The sequence below is a fragment of the Zootoca vivipara genome, chromosome 1 (genome assembly GCF_965207765.1).
Source record: "Zootoca vivipara chromosome 1, rZooViv2.hap1.1, whole genome shotgun sequence".
In the NCBI taxonomy this organism is placed as follows: Eukaryota; Metazoa; Chordata; class Lepidosauria; order Squamata; family Lacertidae; genus Zootoca; species Zootoca vivipara.
The window spans coordinates 132,427,035-132,446,737 of NC_142582.1; the positions used below are offsets into that span (position 1 = coordinate 132,427,035).

Below are 19,703 nucleotides of genomic sequence, written 5' to 3' on the forward strand. Positions count from 1 at the left end.
AGGAGGGGGGATTTCCACGCTTTAACTATGCGCTGCGTGAAGAAGGACCTCTTTCCATCCCTCTTGACTTTCCCCAGGAGACGGGTCGGCGCGCCCTAACCAAAGATGTCCAAGCAGACGTGAGCGAGATCCCCGCGCCCAACCGCTTGCCGACGACGAAGCGTGCGGTGCTGCCCGCAAGCCGGCGAACTTCCCACAGGCCAGGAGGAGGGAAGGAAGGAAGGAGGAGGTGCGCGGAGGCTGGGCAAGCAGGAGGCAGGCAGGCGCGGCGCCTCCCATTCCGCGGCGCTGGCGAGGAGGAGAAGCGAGAGGCGGCGGCACGAGCGGTCCCAGCGGCTGTGGCGGCGGTAGCGGCGGCGGCGGCGCGCGGTTGACGCGGCCGGCTCGGGGCTGCCTTGTCGGCTGGCGGCTCGGAGCACGTAGCGCCCAACGTGACCGCGGCGCGTAAGCCCCGCAGCTGCTGCCAGGCGCGCATCCTGCCTTTCCCCGCCCGGGCCCGCCGCTGCCGCTGCAGGAGGAGGAGGAGGAGAGAGCCAGAAGGCCCGGGAGTGCGCCGGAGGCGCTCCCGCCATGGCTGCTCCCTGTTCCGCCGCCGCCAAGCCGCTGCCGCCGGCCCCGCCGCAGCAGAGTGCGCCGCGCAAGGACGCCGCGATCTAGCCGGGGCTCGGAGCCTCCGCCGCCGCCGCGCATCGCCTCCTGCCTGGGGGGCGCCTCCTCTCCTCTCCTCTCCTCCTCCTGCTCCTGCCGCTGCCTCCCTTTCCATCCTCGTCCTCGCCCTCCTCCATCCCCGGGAGCCGCGAACGGGCCGTGGCGGAGCGTGCGAGCGAGCGGGGCGCGCCTCCTCCTGCTCCCGGTCCCCTCCGCCCGGATATGTGGCTGCCGCTGCTCCCGCCGCCGCCAAGATGGATTTAGCCTACGGGGCCGTGTGGCTGCTCGCGGTGCTGCTGGAGGGCATCTCTGGACAAGGCGTCTACGGTGAGTGCCGGTCACCGGCTGCTCTCTCTCTCTCTCTCTCTCTCTCTCTCTCTCTCTCTCTCTCTCTCTCTCTCTCTCTCTCTCTCTCTCTCTCTCTCTCTCTCTCTCTCTCTCTCTCTCTCTCCCGGAGGGGGAGAAACAGCCCACCTCCCGCGTCGTGGTGACCTTGCAAGCATGGAGAGCCTTCTCTTCGCACCCCCGACCTTCCGGGGCTCAAAAAGCAGCTCTTTCGCACTCTCCCACCCCCAAATCTTAGCCGAACGAGGCTCGAACTCGGGTCTTTGCTCAGGCGACCGGATTTCTGCCCCCACCTCCCCGCCGGTCCGGGAAGCGAGGGAGAGGGAGGGGGACCTGCTCTGCGCCACCGAGGAACGGCGGAGGGGTCTGGCATCCCAAGGGAGAGGGACCGTTTGGAGGGAGCTGACTTTGGGGTGGGGAGGGAGGAACGAGAGATTTGGCGGTGGATGGTGGGCAAAGGAAGGAAGGAAGGAAGGAAGGAAGGAAGGAGAGGAGAGGAAGCCCCTGGCTCCTTCCTCTTCCTCCTCCAGCTGCAAATGTAACCGGAGGCACATCTGGGCACCACCGGGCAATGCCTGGGAGGACTCGGTCCGTCCACCGCTCCATCCTCCCAGCTCCGGGCTTTCTGGAGCTCCGTGTTGCCGAGGTTGGCCGGGCTCTCCTGGGCGCGTAAATGGCCCCCTCTGTTCTCTTGCTGCCCCCCGCTCCCCTTCTCCACGCAGCTGTATAATACCAGCTGCAAAGACCTCGGGAAAGAGAAGGAGGCTCGTTTGCCTCATCCCTCTCCACCTCCCCCCCAAAAGATGCCATGCCAGCCACGGTCTGCTTGCACATGGGAGGGGGAATCTTTCCACCTCTGGGCTCGGTTTGGGAGCCTCCAGGGGGTCTTGCATTGGTGGGCAGGAGGCCCTGGGGACGGGCGCCTGGAGAGGCTGGGGGTGCAATCGGAGGCTGCAGAGACAGCAGGCAGGCGTGTGCAGAGATGTCAGCAGAGCCCAGAGAGACTCTTGGAGGCTGAAAAAGACACTCTCTCTCCCTCTCCCTCTCCCTCTCCCTCTCCCTCTCTCTCTCTCTCTCTCTCTCTCTCTCTCTCTCTCTCTCTCTCTCTCTCTCTCTCTCTCTCTCTCTCTCTCTCTCTCTCTCTCTCCCGTTTCCTTAACTCCTCTCAGCCCTGCTTCCCGGTGAGCGGAGGTTAGGAGAGGTTTTGACAGGCTGCAAACTTTCCCGCATCTATTTCTGGGGTGGCCTTTCAGATCTCTCTCTCTCTCTCTCTCTCTCTCTCTCTCTCTCTCTCTCTCTCTCTCTCTCTCTCTCTCTCTCTCTCTCTCCGGGGGGAATCTTCCTTGTAGAAGGTTTTCGGTGTATGTGTGTGCGCGCGCGTGTGCGCGCGTGTTGGAAGGATGCTAAAAATAACCCTCTATTAAATCTCCCCAACCCCCGGTGTTGTGGAGGTGGAAATTAACTCGGGTTGGCAGCCAGGGGGAGATGGAGTTTAACCCTCTGGAAGCAGCCGAGAGCGGGCGGCATCTTCAGCGTGGCACATTTACGCACACACAGCGCTGGCCGGCTCCAATGGCCGCGATGCCCGGTTTGGAGGAGGAGGAGACGGTGGTGGGCGCCGCTTGTGCCATGCAAATCTCCGGCTGACGTTGGCAGAGCGAGGGGGCGGCGGGGGAGGAGGGAAGATTCATTCACTCCCCAGGCAGGCAGGCAGGCAGTCTGCTTCTCCTTCTCTGCGGCAATTGCGTGTGTATGTGTGTGTAAAAAAAAAACCCACCCTGCTCCTCCCCAGAATCAGCCTCATCCTGCTGCACAGAAAAGAGACAAGGCTTGGTGCCTCTGTATCGAACCCCTTTCTCCCCCTGGAAGTAACTGCTTTTTTTTTTTTTTGCTTTGGTAGGGGTGGGGGTAGTTTTGCATTTTCCTTCTGAATTTCTCTCATTCATTCCATTTCCCTGGCAACAGCCTTCTGATGTGGGGAATGCCGAACCCAGAGAGAGGCCAAGCCTTCCCTGCGTCTCTTCTCTCCAGCTAGTGATGACACACACACACACACACACACACAGAGAGAGAGAGAGAGAGAGAGAGAGAGAGAGAGAGAGAGAGAGAGAGAGAGAGAAGAGATGGATTTCATGCCTCTTTGAAGAGCATCCTCTCTGGAAAGGGGGCTAGGCTGGGCAGGGCTGGCTCTGGGCCAGAGAGGCAGGCCCCTTGGCTTCCCCTGGTGCCTGGAAGGCCATTTGGTAATGATGAGTGGTCTCTCTTGGGCCCTGGGAATTTTGCCTCTTGTATGGCTTTCCTGTGATCAAACCAGGTTCTAGCTGTTCTAGGTGGCCTGTTCCTGGGGAGGAAACCCCCCCCCCAATGAATTACTCTCATCTGGTGTGCTTGATAGTATCCCCCATACACTTCCACCAATTTCCTTCCTAGCCAAACACACAAAAAATATTGCATGCAGAGAATGTGCATTGCCGAAGTTCTGTGCTAGTTTCATAATATTTCCTTTTTGGGATAAATGCATGAGATTGAACAGAGCACTCTAATGGGACTTAGACTTGTGTTTGGTTATATTCAATTTATAATGATCCCCCAACCATCTGTTGATGTCCCTGCCTGGCTTTGTGGCTCCTGAAGATCTGAGTTTCGATGGCAGGTGGTGTTATATATATATATATGAATGAAAAAAATAACCTTCTTTGTGTGAGTGTGCATTATAAAAGATTCTCCTCGGAGGACAGGATGTTCATTCAATCTAGTGTGTGGTGTGTTTCTTTTCTCACAAAGACAGCATGTTATACGTGGGCAGGAAGAAACAGGCCGTCCGTCTTGGTGGCTCTGAGGTGTGTGGGGTTCCTGGAGTCGGGCAGAGAGCAATGAGCATGATTGGCGTGACCCTTTCCCCTGCTGTCGTTATGCTCAACGCTGGGTGAGCTGTGCCGGTGATGAAAGTGCATGGATGTGGCAGCCGACACACAGCTCTCCCCTGGCAAATGGTGTGTGATTCTGCTCACACTCCCCGTTCGAAATACGGTGGTGGGTTGAGGAATTTCATCTGCAGGTTTTGGGTGCGAGTCTGCATCTAGAGATGGTTGTTAGGACTTAATCATCAATACCCCAACCCTTCCGTCAATTCCTGTTGAAAATGATTCTTTTATCTAAAAAGTGCAGATAAAGAATTATCTTGCCCTCCATGTTTTTGAGGTTCCTTTATCATTTTTTTGGCTATTTCACACAGGTGGAATCTGTTTGGGTTTTTTTGTGTTTGGTGTGTGCAGACTGCCCGAAGGATTCTTTCTTGTGGGTTTACCTTTGCTTTGGCATTTGTGATGGTCCTGCATCAACCGGTTGGATTTTTGCACATCCTCCTTTGCCCACCTGGAATCACCTGCCCCAGTGGGGGCTGGAAAATGGAGCCTTTGTGAACCTTGGAGTGCTGTGGATACCCAGGTAGGCTGTTGGCTGGCTTAGCAGGGTGTTCAAATCCAGAGCATTTCTGATTTTAAGGTGCCTCTTCTGTGGAAGATGGGCCCTTCCATATACTCTTGTCCAAAATGCCTAGTTCAGCAAAAGCAACTCTAGTTGAATTACTTCAATGCTTTGTGCTCACCCCTCCTCCCTGAGCAGCAGGAGCCTCTAGGGGGCAGTCTTTTACAGGGTCAGTTTCTTAATGATGGGACTGTCCTGGAGAGAGTAACAGTTTCTTTTGCTGTACCTGTTTGCTTAAAGAAAAATGCATGCCAATGACATTTGTTCCCCCAAACCTTTGAGTTTCCACAGTCAAAAATTCCTTCTTGAATGGGGCAGGTGCTGTGTGTAACACTCCCAGGCATCTCCTGCTCGGAATCGCTGGATTCCTAACCTGTAAACAGCTTCCTATTAAACCTCACCAAAATAGGCCGAACTTGTTCTCTTGTATAGCTAGTAGCCACCAGCAATCAAGGGCCAGCAATGCTCATCTAGGCAAGCATCTTCTAGCCATTGGCAGTGGTTCTCAAACTATTTTCCCTGGGCTCACACTGATTTTTTTATTGATGTTGATATTGGTATGAATATTGATGCTTTTATTGATATTGATTGATATTGATTATTGAGTGTACTTCTTATACATTGGAGAACCAAAATAAACAGCTCCTAGCAGAGCTTGGTTTATAACCCAGAACACAACTACTTTATAATATGATCATGGGACATCCAGGAAGTATACGATAATGCAGCTACTTAAGAGCAGGAATCATTTCCAAAATATAATTATAAATTAGCCTCTTGCATATGTGCCTCAATGAGAGGGGGTGAGCTTGCACAATCACTTGATGTTCCTGCTCTCATTTTGCAAACATATCCAGTGCTTTTTTTCTTTGAAAAAAAGTTTAGCAGCACTCTCATTTTCCTACACATATTGAAATACTGCCCCTCGATGAGGCCAAACTTAGATTCAAAAAATGTTTAGGGATATGCGTACCCCTGCGTACCCCCAGAAAAAAAGCACTGAAGATTTATATCTATATTCTGCAAAAAACTAAAATGAAATTATACAATACTGTCGATGATCTCTGGTGGGCTAGGGACAAAGGTGAGAGCTGTTTCCTAGTCCTGCTGGATCTCTCAGCAGCTTTTGACACCATCGACCATAACATCCTTCTGGACCGTCTAGAGGGGTTGGGAGCTGGGGGCACTGTCACACAGTGGTTCTGCTCCTTCCTCCTGGGCCATGTTCAGAAAGTGGTGGTGGGGGATGAGTGTTCAGACCCCTGGGCTCTCACTTGTGGGGTGCCTCAGGGTTCTGTCCTCTCCCCCATGCTTTTCAACATCTACATGCATCCGCTGAGAGAGATCATCAGGGGGTTTGGGCTGGGTGTTCATCAGTATGCGGATGATACCCAGCTCTACCTCTCTTTCAAATCAGAACCAGTGAAGGCGGTGAAGGTCCTGTGTGAGTGCTTGGAGGCGGTTGGAGGATGGATGGCGGCTAACAGATTGAGATTGAATCCTGACAAGACAGAAGTACTGTTTGTGGGGGACAGCCAGATGGGTGGGGTATAAATAAATTATTATTATTATTATTATTATTATTATTATTATTATTATTATTATTCTACACTGAAAGGTTTAAATGCTTCTTTGATTGCCCTTGAATCTTCCTGCCACACTTGCCTTCCTCCACACCCCTCGAGAACCACTGCTTTAATGTGTCGCTTTTAGCTTTTGACTAAGGCTAAGCAAACACCTTGGGAAAAGGCCATCTCCTTACTCAGGAATTGTAATGTATGTACTGTATATTTATTTACAATGTCACAAGCACATGTGTAAACTAGCTGACACACACAAAATCTCAGGTATACACCCTGTGTGCGTTGGGAAATGCAGAGTTTCTGCTGCGGTGTTATTCTGAGAGCTCAGTAAGGCCGGCAAGATTTCCTTATGGGGGTTTTCTTCTTTTGAGGGGTTGCCCACATGTCTCTAACTTGGGGACAGTTCCTTCCTTGGGCCTGTTCCTCAATGTGGTGGCAAATCTGCCTCTTGCCTTATTATCTCATTTTGCCCGTCCCGTCCACTGTCCTCCCGCTGCCTCCTCCCCAGCTGTAGGGCGGCTTAGGCCCCGCCCCTAAGGGCATACTTATCGGTGCGGTGGTGATCCACCCAGGGGGGATTTTGTCCCCCCCCACTCAGGGATAACACCTGGGGTGGCCCGCCCCACCACCATAGGCGGAGGTGGAGGCATAGCTGCCAAGTTATCCCTTTTTTAAGGGATTTTCCATTATGCTGAATAGGCTTCCTCGCCAGAAAAGGGAAAACTTGGCAGCTATGGGTGGAGGGCACAGGGGGCGGAGAGCAGGCGGAAGGCTGGCGTGTGTCCTGGACGGCATGGTGCGCCACCCGTAGGGGCGTGGTGCATTGCCTGCGGGGGCATGGCGCCCAGCACAGGCGGGGGGGGGCAGCTGTGATGGCACCCCGCCTGCGTTGCTGGGGGTGGTGCGCTCCCCCCCCACTCTTCTTCCTCCGCCAGTGCCCACCACACTCCCCTTTCTCCGCCACTGCAGATGGCAGCTCACCAAATGGAATTCTCCTGCACGGAGAAACCCACACAATCCCCTTGCACATAGAAAATTAGCACGTCACCCTTGCTGGTAGAAGGGGTGAACCCCTTCCTTGGGGCAGCGCTCAGTCAGGTGAGCCCCCACCTGCATTCTGAAGTGGTGAGACCCAAACTACAGGCTTCCCATTGCTATGAGAACTAGGCTGTCGTCATCTGCCGCTCACCAACAGCAGGTGTACCTTTGAAAGTTTGCCTGTGCACAGAGAGTATATTCAGCAGGTCCATCTCATTGGTTACTGTGAGAACAGGATGCTGGATTGCAGGAGCCAATGGCTCGATCCAGCACTCTCTCCTTATGTCCTCATGGCCACACTCTTATGGCTTTTGGAAACAAGGGTCAACAGCTCAAACAGAGGGCATTCGGCAGATTTGAGAGTGTCCTTACCTTGCTTCCTCTAAAACAGCCTTTCCAACATGTTGCTCTCCAGTTGCTTTGAACAACAACAAGAAGAACAACAACAGTAACAACAACTTATTTATACCCCGCCCATCTGGCTGTGTTTCCCCAGCCACTCTGGGCGGCTCCCGACAGATAAAAAACAGAATAAAACATCAAACATTAAAAAACTTCCCTAAACAGGGCTGCCTTCAGATGTCTCCTAAATGTCATATAGTTGTTTATTTCTGTCAGAGGGTTGTTGCAACTACTCCAGAGTAACAGCTTTCCACATGGTTGTCTTTTAACAGTCTTTATTGGTGCACTCTTTTTACAGTGTAATGGGGTGTTGGAAACATGTCTGCTCATTCCGATCCAGAATCCGGCACTGCCCCCCCTGCGCGACTTCTCCCAACATAATAGCCGCGGGACAGTGAATCTCCTCCCCTTTCTCCTCCTCCGTAATTCCGGAACCGGGGGGAAAGGTCTATGCTCCGTGCTTTCCCTTTCCCCCCTTTCCGCTTCTCTCTCTTCCCGCCTGTGGAGCCGGGGCTCTCCCATGCTGCCAGAGACCTGGCACTCTCTCTCCGCTTCCTGACTAGCCTCTTCAGAGCCCGCGCTTCCATCGCTGCTTGGGGAGGAGCTGCTCCTGATGAGAGGGGGAGGTTCTCTATACTCTCTTCCCCTTACAATTTCCTTGACATCTGATGGGAGGGAGTTCCGCAGGGCAGGTGCCACTACCGAGAAGGCCCTCTGCCTGGTTCCCTGTAACTTGGCTTCTCACAGTGAGGGAACCACCAGAAGGCCCTCGGTACTGGACCTCAGTGTCCGGGCAGAATGATGGGGGTGGAGACGCTCCTTCAGGTATACTGGACCGAGGCCGTTTAAGGCTTTAAAAGTCAGCACCAACACTTTGATTTGTGCTCGGAAACGTACAGAGAGCCAATGTAGGTCTTTCAGGACTGGTGTTATGTGGTTTCTGTCTCAGGGTTGGCTGAGCCTGATGGAAGTTGTAGTCCAAATCATTTGGAGAGGAACTACTTGGGGAAGGCTGATCTCCAAGTTTTCTATGCTTATCTGCATTGCCAGATAGCCTTTAAATCTCAGCGCAACGTGTCTGATGGATTTATTATTATTATTAAAAAAAATAACAGTTACCGGTAATAATCTAAAATCTTGACACAAGTATGAATATTATGATTAATATTTTGCCAGGGCTAAGAAGGCTCAATCAAGGATTTTGCTCTGCAAATAGGTAGAAGAAAGGTAATTAATTTCCGTCTCGGAGATGCTTCAGTTCAGTGGGTTCAGAAGCTACTGGCAATTTTAAAATATATAATCAATCTCCTGCAGCCCTGGGCAGAGTTCATAGAGACCCAGTGCAATTGTCCAGTTTTACAGGGATTCATCTGGACCTTTAAAGCATTATGTCCGTCCCCCCCCTTGTGGAACTCAAAATATCATACACAGAGTTCCCAGGGTGGTCCCCCACCCCACCAATAGCCAGACCAAGTCCTGCTTATCTTTGATGACTGAGTAAGAGGTAACATTATATGAGTTTATAAAAATTATTCATGACATGGAGAAAGTAGAGAGAGGAAAGTTTTCCTCCCTCTCTCAAAACACTAGATCTCATGGGCATCAAATGAAGTTGAATATTGGAAGATTCTGGGCACATAAATGGAAGTACGTCTTTATTCAGTGCAGAGTTAGACTATGAAACTCCCCTCCATGGAAGGCAGTAGTGACCATCAACTTAGATGGCCAAATTCATGGAGGAAAAAAGCCATTGATGGTCAGAGCCAGCAATGCTTCTGAACACTTGTTGCTGGAAACCACAGGAAAGGAGAATGTTCTTGTGCTTGAACCCTGCTTGCTGGTTTCCCACAAGCATCTGGTTGGCCCCTGTGAGACCAGAATGCTGGACTAGATGGGCCATTGGCCTGATCCAGAAGGCTCTTCTTCCACTCATGTGCAGGCTGTTCCAGGATTTTCTCCTTTCCTTTTTAAATTCAGCTACAGAAGAAAGAATTGCAGAACTCTCCCTGAACCAACCTTTTTGCCACCTGATATCCTCCAGTGGTTTGGGTCTACATCTCCCACGCATCCCAGGTTGTATCATGCTGGGGCTGGTGGAAATTGCACTCTGCAGCATCTGTAGGGCAAGATGGTTGGGAGAGAGACTTGTAGCCTTGGGTACTTCAGGACCTTGGAGAGTTCTTGTGGTGTGGCCTCTCCCAACAGCCTCTGAAGGCTTCTTTGCCATTCTGCAGAACTGGTAAAGGCAGACAGACTTGGTTGGGGAGCTGATTGAGACGCCTTGTCTAAAGAGGTGCCACTTCAGGGTCAGAGCCGGACTGCTCCCTGGGGAGTTTCCCCTCTAGACAGGCTGTAGGACCCACCACATTTCTGTGATTGTAAGTTGTCTCAAACTAAGAGCCGAACCTGACATTTGTCCCTATTGAAATTCATTTTGTTAGCTTGTGCCCTGTTCTCCAATCTGATAAGGTCATCTTGAATTCTGGTTCTGTCTTCTGCAGCATTAGCTACCCTTCCCAGTTTGGTGTCATCTGCAAATTGGATGAGCATCCCCTCAATTCCTTCATACAAGTCTTTTATAAAGACGTTGAACAACAACAGGCCCAGGACAGAGAACCCTGCAGGACCCCACTTGTCACTTTTTTTCCAGGATGACAGGAACCATTAATGAGTCCTCTTTGGCTTCGGTCTGCCTACCAGCTACTAATCCACCTAACAGTTACCTCGTTCAACCCATATTTTACCACTTTTCTTGCAAGAATATCATGAGGGACTTTGTCAAAAGCCTTACTGAAATTAAGATATGCTATGTCCACCGCATTCCCCTGATCCACCAAGTTCCATCAAACTTAATTCCATCAGAAAAAGAAATGAAGTTCGTTTGACATGACTTGTTTTTGAGAAACCTGTGTTGAGTCTTAGTAATCACAGATCACAGATGATATATGCTGTTGGAAGATCCAAGGCAATTTTTCTACCTGTCACTCAAGGGTCTGCTTTTCATAAACTGATTGGCAATAGATTCATGATGGAATCTTACTTCATTACTTAATGCATGAGTCAATGTCTTGCTGCCTGTTAGTCACGACGGCTGCATTTATTTCCTTACTTGCTATGGACCAAGACTGTCATTTATCCAACAAGGTCATAGGGTGGTGTGCCATGTTCCTGTTGAGACAGCAATAGACAATGGAGCCTCCAGGCTCAGGGGTAGCCTACCATGGAATACTAGTTGCTGGAGACTGGGGTTGTCTTGTGATTCTGTTTGTGGCTGGGCTGGCTGGCTGCTATGTGAAGCAGGGTCGTGACCCCGATTGACCCACTTTGGTCTGATCTAGAGGGCACGCCAGATGCTTAGGACATAAGAAGCAGGGTTAGCCTCCTGCAAGATTTGTAGGTCTGCATCCAGTGAGCTTCTCCCACTGCCTTGCAGTGTTGCTATGAGTGCTGGGGCAGCTGTGCTGTTTACAATCAACTGCTCAGCACCCTCTGTTTCATTTCAGGGAACCGTGGGAAGCATCTCTTTGCTCGTTGAAGTCAATTGGAAAGTGTCACGGTCCGGTCGGCGGGCGGTTGAAGCCCTGGCTGGGGACGTCAGGACCAGAGGCAAGATGGAGGTGTAGAAGCAGGAACAGGTGCAGGGCTGAGGGTCCAGCAGCAGGCAGTCGCAGGGTCAAGGAGCAAGGCAGAGGCGAAGGTCTGGGAGTCAAGGAGCAAGGCGCCGGCAAGGCAAAGGTCCAAGGGTCGGGGAGCAAGGCGTCAGCAGGGCGAAGTCCAAGGGTTGAGGATCAGGGCGTCGGGAAGGCGAGGGTCCAAGGAGCAAGGCATCAGCAAGGCAAAGGTCCAAGGGTCGAGAATCAAGGCGTCAGCAAGCCAAGGGTCCAAGGAGCAAGGCGTCGGCAAGGCAAGGGTCCAAGGAGCGAGAGGCCAGGGGCAACCAGGCAGGGATAGCGTTGCTGTGGCAAAAAGCTGAAGGGAAATGCTGAGCTTTTATCCCTCCCAGCTCCTGCCACCAGGTGCAGTGAGGTATCAAGTGGCCTCACCTGAGTGGCCACTCCTTGCCTCTCCAGCACAAGCTGAGGTCTTCACCTGAGTGGCCACTCCTTGCTTCTCCAGCACAAGCTGAGGCAGGCCCCAGTCCTGCAAAGCACTACAGGCCCCAGAGCCTGACTCCTGCCCATACTCCTGACAGGAAGACAATGTTGTCTTGGAATCACGCAAGGTTGCTAGGTTCTTCTTGCGGGTTTTCCACAGACATCTGGTTGTCCACTGTGAGAACAGGCTGCTGGACCAGATGGGTCATTGGCCTGATCCAGCAGCCTCATATTATTGTCTTATGCTCTTATGAAATATGTTAAACCACAGTCAGTTTGTAGTAGATTCTGCCGTCCGCCGTCCGTAGCCAGATCAAGGACAGTTCCTGTCCTGCTTTATGTTGATCTTAGATTTCTCACTCTCCTTGTTCCCGCTTCTGTGGCCTCAGAGTCGGTTTCAACACAATCCCAATCTCATTTCTTTGATCTGCTGGAAGCGGGCACATCTCTGTGTGATACCATGTATTTCTGGTGATTGTGGGAAGCTGAAAGCATTTTTCAAAGCTCCTGGAAAGGTTGAACAAAAGGTCCTGTTAGCCTCTTTGTTTAGCATACTGACTTTATTTTCTTGGGGGGAGAGAACCCAACCTTAGAATTACCTCTTTGTCAATCCCGACAGGAGTGGTTTTTAACTCTCCATATGCAAATTAAATGGAGAACAAACACGAGTCTAATGTTGCTTAATAATGAGAGAAGCTCAGCTTTTGCTTCTCCATGCTTTTATTCAAGAGGGGTGCCATGGGGTAATCATTTAAGTAAAATGAAAGGGAAGAGCACAGCATGGCTGCAAGGAGCCATTGTTACAGCAAGAAGGATAAAAATGTGAGATCATTAACATAAGAAATATGAAGGAGATTGAGCTTTGAAAAGGACAATTCTCCCTTTTTCTCGGAGGAGGAGGAGGAGGAGGAGGAAGAATAGCAAAAGTTTGCTCTTCAAGTCAAGTTCCTGAAAGCTGGTAAGAGTTCCTGAGATTCTCAGAAGACCCAGGAGTCAAATTCTAGCTCTGCTGGAGTCTACTGAATTGTAGAAGTCTAGTGTCCAGATCAAGGGAAGCCATAGTATTGCTCAGTTCTGTCTTGATCCGACTCCACCTGGAGTCCTATGTCCAGTTCTGGACACCAAAGTTTAAGGAGGATACAGACAAGCTGGAAGGTGTGTAGAGGAGGGTGGCCAAGATGATCAAGGGTCTGGAAACCAAGCCTGATGAGGAACAGTTGAAGGATTTGGGTATATTCAGGCTGGTTAGGTGAGGCTGAGAAGCAGAGACTGGGCCCAAAGGTGAGCTTCATAGATGAGTGGGGAATTTGAATCCTGGCATCCCAGGTCTTCGTCCAACACTCTCTAACCACTGCATGACACTGCCTCTTCCCATAATATTGTTATAGGGAAAATTCTTGTTTGGCTTTGGCTGCCCAACTCCCCAAGGGACTCTGAGCCCCCTAAGTCCATGATTGGTCAGAGAAGACAGGATGGAGGCAGGATCCGGTGGGAAGCAAGGCAGATCTTTATTTTTCTGTTGCCACAGAGTCCCCCACCCCTCCTTGTAAACAGGTGAGAGACCCATAACAAAGAGAGACACCTCTTTTTGAAGGTTAGCATTTTTGGCATGGAGAAGACAGACATCCCCTTTACAAACCAGAAATACATCAAACATAAGGTGGGGTCACAGTGGCTCAGGCAGGTCAAGGTGTGATATTCCTGAGGATTAGCAAGTTTCACATAGTTCCAGACAGAGTTTGCACAAAGCATCAACACTGGAAAGAGGAAGAGGAGGATCATTGATATGACAATCAGAAAGCCCAGCCGGACCCGGTCACCCCCCTATGCAGAGCATCTGGGCCATGGGTCAGCAAACTAAGGCCCGCGGGCCAGATCAGGCCCAGTTGCCTTCTAAATCTGGGCCGCAGACAGTCTGGGAATCGCATGGAATCTGGCGCCACGGAAGCAAGTACTGTGCCGCATCGGTTTACCATTGTGCATGAGCGGGCGGCTCGGTTCTGCTTGTGGGCTGGTCAAACGACCTCCGGGGCCACTTCCGGCCCATGAGCTTTAGGTTGCTGACCCCTGGTCTATGTGGCCTCAGGCAAGGGGAATTATGAAGGGCTCCTACAATGAAAAGAGGCCCACATGACCAACAAGTTTCCAAAGCAAGAATTATGCATTTATTCTGTATTTGAGACCTCAGAATTTTCATAACAGTATATACTTCTCCCAGACGACAGGTTCAGGAAAACATCCCCTGGTTCTTTTCAATGGATTGTTTCCTTCCGAACCACATCATAAAATTTGGGAGTTGAGCAATCTGGCTGGGCGCTGTCTCCCAAACTGTTGTTGTTCGCTTTCTTTACATACTGCTGTGTTTGATATCATAGTAATGAAACATTTGTTGTTTATTAATGTGGTTGTGATTATTCTGAGCCGCTTTTAGCTCAGCATTTGTTGCTGGAAAAGCAGAATACAAATATTAAATCAAATCATGGAAGTTCAGGAGCAGCATAATAAATTGGTCCTCTGCAAAAATCAGGCAGAAAAAAATTCCTCCACCGCTCATGTCCCATGTGCCACAGAGGCTGAGCTCTATATTTATAGCTCGTGTAATTCCAGAAAACTAGAGTGCTGATGGTACACTAAAGCCTACATAAAATAGCCAATAAAATCAAGGAAGCAAACGGATCCTCACTGCTTTGCTTATAATATTTTCCCTCCTCACCACAATGTCTGAAAAAGGTTTTGTCTTTGGGGTAAACGAATTAACAATCAATTGATCAATACGGATAAGGGGATCTTGCCCTGGCCTTTCACAGAAGGCCCTCTCTGGTTTCTTTTTAAAATAAAAATGTTGCTAGGGAACATTAACTTTTTTTTAGGCCTTTGGACACATTGGGTTTTTGAGTGAGTGTCATGAGAGAAGGAAAGCAAGAGTGAAAACACACACACACACACACACACACACACACACACACACACACACTTCTCTCTCTTTAAAATGGTTGCATTCAACCCCACCTTTTCTCCAAAGAGCTTAAGGCTGATGTACACACTTCTCTCTCTGTTGCTTTATACTTTATCCCCACAACAATTCTGTGAGGTTGGTTATGTTGAGAGACAGTGACTGTCTTAAAAAGAGACAGTAGCGGGCTTCATAGCTGAGTAGGGTTTGAATCCTGGTCTCCCTGGTCCCAGGTAACAACTACATGCCTACCAGGTCCTTCCTGAGATTTTCTGTGAAAGTTTCTTAGAAGTCAAAAGCTGAGCCTGCTGCTTGGTGTTATTAGGGGGGGGGACTGCTCCTTTTCCCTTATGGGGGTACCCAAACCCCATATAGAGTCCTTGTGTAGGTTCTCTATCAGTAGGAGAAAATAACACGAGGCCAGCCAGAGAATATTGAGAAGCAAAGCAGCTAGTAAGCCTGAACTTTATTAACCCATTGCAGCAGGGTGCTCACAACCACACACAGGAGGTTGGAGAAACCCAGAACATTGGTGTGCAAGCCCTTATCTAGACCAGGCATCCCCAAACTTTGGCCCTCCATATGTTTTGGACTACAATTCACATATTCCCCGACCACTGGTCCTGTTAGCTAGGGATCATGGGAGTTGTAGGCCAAAACATCTGGAGGGCCGCAGTTTGGGGATGCCTGATCTAGACTTTTGAAATTGCCTCCCCTGTAGCTCAAGACCACCCCCCAAAACACCATAGATACATAGAGAAAGAGATGGTCCCCAGCAGAAATTGGAGTGTGTTGCTTCTCTCCTGTCTGCCAGGATTCCTGATCATGCCTTATCTGATTGCCTTTTCTGGGTAGCCTGGCCATTCCTTGGAGATGGTAAATAGTTCCTGAATCTCTTACACATATTGATAATGTGCCCAGCTTAACAGATACTTGCCATGCTGTATTTGCAGGGAGGTGTAAGCCCCTATAGTCCAAAGACAATTGGAAAGCTTTTCCCATTTCCTTCCTCCTTGCAGAGAAATATTTGAGGTCCATTTGGGAGAGTCAAAATGGCTTCAGGATTGCTCTCCTGTACTATTGCTCCATTCTTAAGGAAATCAGCCCTGAGTGCTCCCTGGAAGGACAGATCGTGAAGCTGAGGCTCCAATACTTTGGCCACCTCATGAGAAGAGAAGAATCCTTGGAAAAGACCCTGATGTTGGGAAAGATTGAGGGCACTAGGAGAAGGGGACGACAGAGGACAAGATGGTTGGACAGTGTTCTCGAAGCTACGAACATGAGTTTGACCAAACTGCGGGAGGCAGTGCAAGACAGGAGTGTCTGGCGTGCTATGGTCCATGGGGTCAAGAAGAGTCGGACACGACTAAACGACTAAACAACAACAACTATTGCTCTCCTGTACTATATAAAAGCCTCCCTAAACAGGGCCTTCTCGGTGGTGGCGCCTGCCCTGTGGAACGCCCTCCCATCAGATGTAAAAAAGGAAAACAGCTACCAGATTTTTAGAAGACATCTGAAGGCAGCCCTGTTTAGAGAGGCTTTTAATGTTTAAGAAATTAGTATATTTTAATGTTTCTGTTGGAAGCTGCCCAGAGTGGCTGGGGAAACCCAGCCAGATGGGCGGGGTATAAATAATATATTATTATTATTATTATTATTATTATTATTATTATTATTATTATTATTTCAGACACGTGGTCTATATACTTAGGTATGTGTTTGCCTTGTACATTGATGAACATTTATTATACATATATAAGACCTTGGAATTCCTATAACATTGGAAGTGTATTGGCCAACCACTGGCTAGCGGAAAGAAACTTTGCACGACCCAAGTTCCTACGTCCCAACAGAGCTGACTGCAAGAGCTGAACTGCTCTGCAAATCAGTTCAAATAAAGCTCAGTGCACTTGGTCAAAAATAGAAAGACTTTGGCACCCAGTCTTCCCATTTCTGAGGGAGGTGGTAGAGAGACGAGTCACAGTGTCAACTCCTGGAGATAAGTTGAGGAACCTCTGGTCATCCATATATTATTGGATCTTGTCTTATACTGAGCTGGACTCTAGATCAGGCATCCCCAAACTTCGGCCCTCCAGATGTTTTGCAAAATGGCCACTGTGTTGTGTTTGGCACAAAATGGCCGCCACACCGCTCTCCTGTTCTTCACAGAAGGAAGGGCGGGTGCCCAATCCTGGCACCCAGTGAAATTCAGGCATGCACCTAAGCCAGTGCAAAGAGAAAGAGCAAACAGCGGCTTGAATGCTGAGTAAGATTTTTAGTGGGGTATTTAATGAGCATCAATATTGGTGAGCACACTGCACACGCTGCAAGAGTCATGGGAAAACTGGGACATCCTTTGTGTGTTTTTTGCGAGAGAATGGTGGCCCTTTTAGGACATTGCTCTCTTGTGTGATTTTGTAGTGCGGTGCAAAATCACACAAGAGAGCAGTGTTCAAAATGGGCACCATTGTCTTGCGGGGGGAAGTGGGAAGATGGCAACTGGCAAGATTGTGCCCCGGATTTTGCCACCGAGGCATTGGAGGGCATGACACTTTTATAGTCACCACGTTGGGGACCTTTGGTCTACCCAGACTAGTAGTGGCTCTCCAAGGACTCTGGTGGAAGCCTTTGCCATCCAACTTGGAGATCCTGGGAACAGGGCCGTCTCAACCATGCCGGGCGCCCGGGCGCCGTGGTGCGGAGATCGCTCCGGCGCCCCCGCTCCGCCCCATTTCTTGGCATGGCTGGTGGGCGGGCGCAGGGTGCAGCATGGCTTCCGCGCGGCTCTGCTGCGCAACGCCCCCCTGCTGGGCCGCCGCCCTGGCGCCCTGCGCCACCCAGCCTACCCCTAGAGCCGGCCCTGCCTTGGAATAAAAACTGGGACCTTTGGCATGCAAACTATGAGCTCCTCCAACAATTCCTAGACCAACTATGTATCCCAATATGGAAACCAGAGACATACGCTTCTTATTACAGGGGAGAGACCGGGAGCTCACCAAGACAGTAACTAAGTTCCTCTATTTGAGTTTTTGCCGCCGAAGTACGTTACAGGACCCTGCTCTTGCTGGAGACCCACAGAGGTGAAATAGATTGCTTGCCTCTTCTTCCCTTTGGTAAGTGATTGTACTGTTGAAATGGTGACGAGATCACACTGGCCTATTTATTTTGAATGTAAGTGATGCCAATAAAGGTTTGATGATGATGATGAGCTCTTATACACAGAGGCATTCCTGGGGTCTCGTCCCTTGTGCCTGTGGCAGAAAGCTGTATTGGCATCCCCAGCAATGAGCTACATCAGCCCCTGCCCACCCCCTGGAAAAAAAAATCAGTTTACCGCACACTTTTATGCTGCGGTGCAAGAAGGGCGGGGAGTTTCTGCCCCTTTTGATCTTGCAGTGACAAATGTCGCACAATCCATAGAGTGATAGGTGACTTTTGTGCCCCTGGCTGGGACTGGTTTCACCAGCCCCAGGGTACATCTCTGCTAACAGGAAGGCCCCAGCCCTTCTGTCTCCCTTTAGCCCCAAACAGCATGGCCATTCATTGGGGATAATGGGCGTTGTAAAGGTATATGTAAAGGGACTCCTGACCATTAGATCCAGTCGTGACCGAATCTGGGGTTGCAACGCTCATCTTGCTCTATTGGCCAAGGGAGCCGGCATATAGCTTCCAGGTCATGTGGCCAGCATAACAAGGCCACTTCTGGTGAACCAGAGCAGCACACAGAAACACTGTTTACCTTCCCGCTGTTGTTGTTGTTGTTGTTGTTGTTCAGTGGTTTAGTCGTGTCCAACTCTTCGTGACCCCATGGACCAGAGCACGCCAGGCACTCCTGTCTTTCACTGCCTCCCGCAGTTTGGTCAGACTCATGTTGGTAGCTTCGAGAACACTGTCCAACCATCTCGTCCTCTGTCGTCCCCTTCTCCTAGTGCCCTCCATCTTTCCCAACATCAGGGTCTTTTCCAGGGAGTCTTCTCTTCTCATGAGGTGGCCATAGTATTGGAGCCTCAGCTTCACGATCTCTCCTTCCAGTGAGCACTCAGGGCTGATTTCCTTCAGAATGGATAGGTTTGATCTTCTAGCAGTCCATGGGACTCTCAAGAGTCTCCTCCAGCACCATAATTCAAAAGCATCCATTCTTCGGCGATCAGCCTTCTTTATGGTCCAGCTCTCACTTCCATACATCACTACTGGGGAAACCATAGCTTTAACTATACGGACCTTTGTCGGCAAGGTGATGTCTCTGCTTTTTAAGATGCTGTCTAGGTTTGTCATTGCTTTTCTCCCGAGAAGCAGGCGTCTTTTAATTTTGTTACTGCTGTCACCATCTGCAGTGATCAAGGAGCCCAAGAAAGTAAAATCTCCAGTTCCTGGAGAAGGAACTGGCAAGCCACTCCAGTATCCCTGCCAAGAAAACTCCATGGACAAAGACAACCTTCCCGCTGTAGTGGTACCTATTTATCTACTTGCACTTTGAAATGCTTTCAAACTGCTAGGTTGGCAGGAGCTGGGACTGAGCAACGGGAGCTCACCCCTCGGCAGGGATACGAACTGCCGACCTTCTGATCGGCAAGCCCTAGGCTCTGTGGTTTAACCCACAGCGCCACCCGTGTCCCGATGGGCATTGTAGTTCCCATCAATTGCCACAGCTAGTGGGAGAAATGATGTGCCAATGGAAACCTATCTGTTCAATTTGCTTTTTTCAAAATAATAATAATGGTTGGTGCTTCTTCATTTAGGTACGGGTCTATTTCTTGAGGAGCTGTAGTCTAAGTCGGCTTTTGCTGGCCAAGTCGCTCCTTCCGCTTCTCACGTTTTGCCGCCAAGCGGGCTGGGAGGGGGGATGAATGGGGGTTGGCTCGCTTCTTCTTGATGGATGGATGTCATCGGAGCTGGCTCAGGTTTGCCTAAAGCTTCGTGTTTGGTCTGATGCTTTAAGGAGAGTGAAAGGGAGGGTGGGATTTGCTGTGGGTGGGAAGCTGGAAGGAGAACATCAAAAAAGGAAGTCCGGCGAAACCTCTCCCTCCCAAAAGACAGCTTTGGAATGCACCTTCCACATTAGGAAGCCTAATAAAAAGGGAGGGGGGGAGGTAGTTCATTATTCCTTGCTCTTTCCCCCCAAGCTGGTGATGATTGTCCTTGTGAGCCTGT

The 19,703-nt window shown here is 50.3% G+C and overlaps 1 protein-coding gene across 1 annotated transcript in view; it reads left to right on the forward strand.

The window, feature by feature from the left end:
* Positions 1–333: 333 nt before the first annotated feature.
* The window catches only part of MDGA2 (MAM domain containing glycosylphosphatidylinositol anchor 2), a 353,191-nt gene continuing 333,821 nt past the window's right edge, over positions 334–19,703 (forward strand). Inside the window, exon 1 of the mRNA XM_060269123.2 lies at positions 334–975. Within this exon, the coding sequence (XP_060125106.1) occupies positions 903–975 (73 nt within the window). The 5' untranslated portion in view covers positions 334–902. The remainder of the gene's footprint in view (positions 976–19,703) is intronic.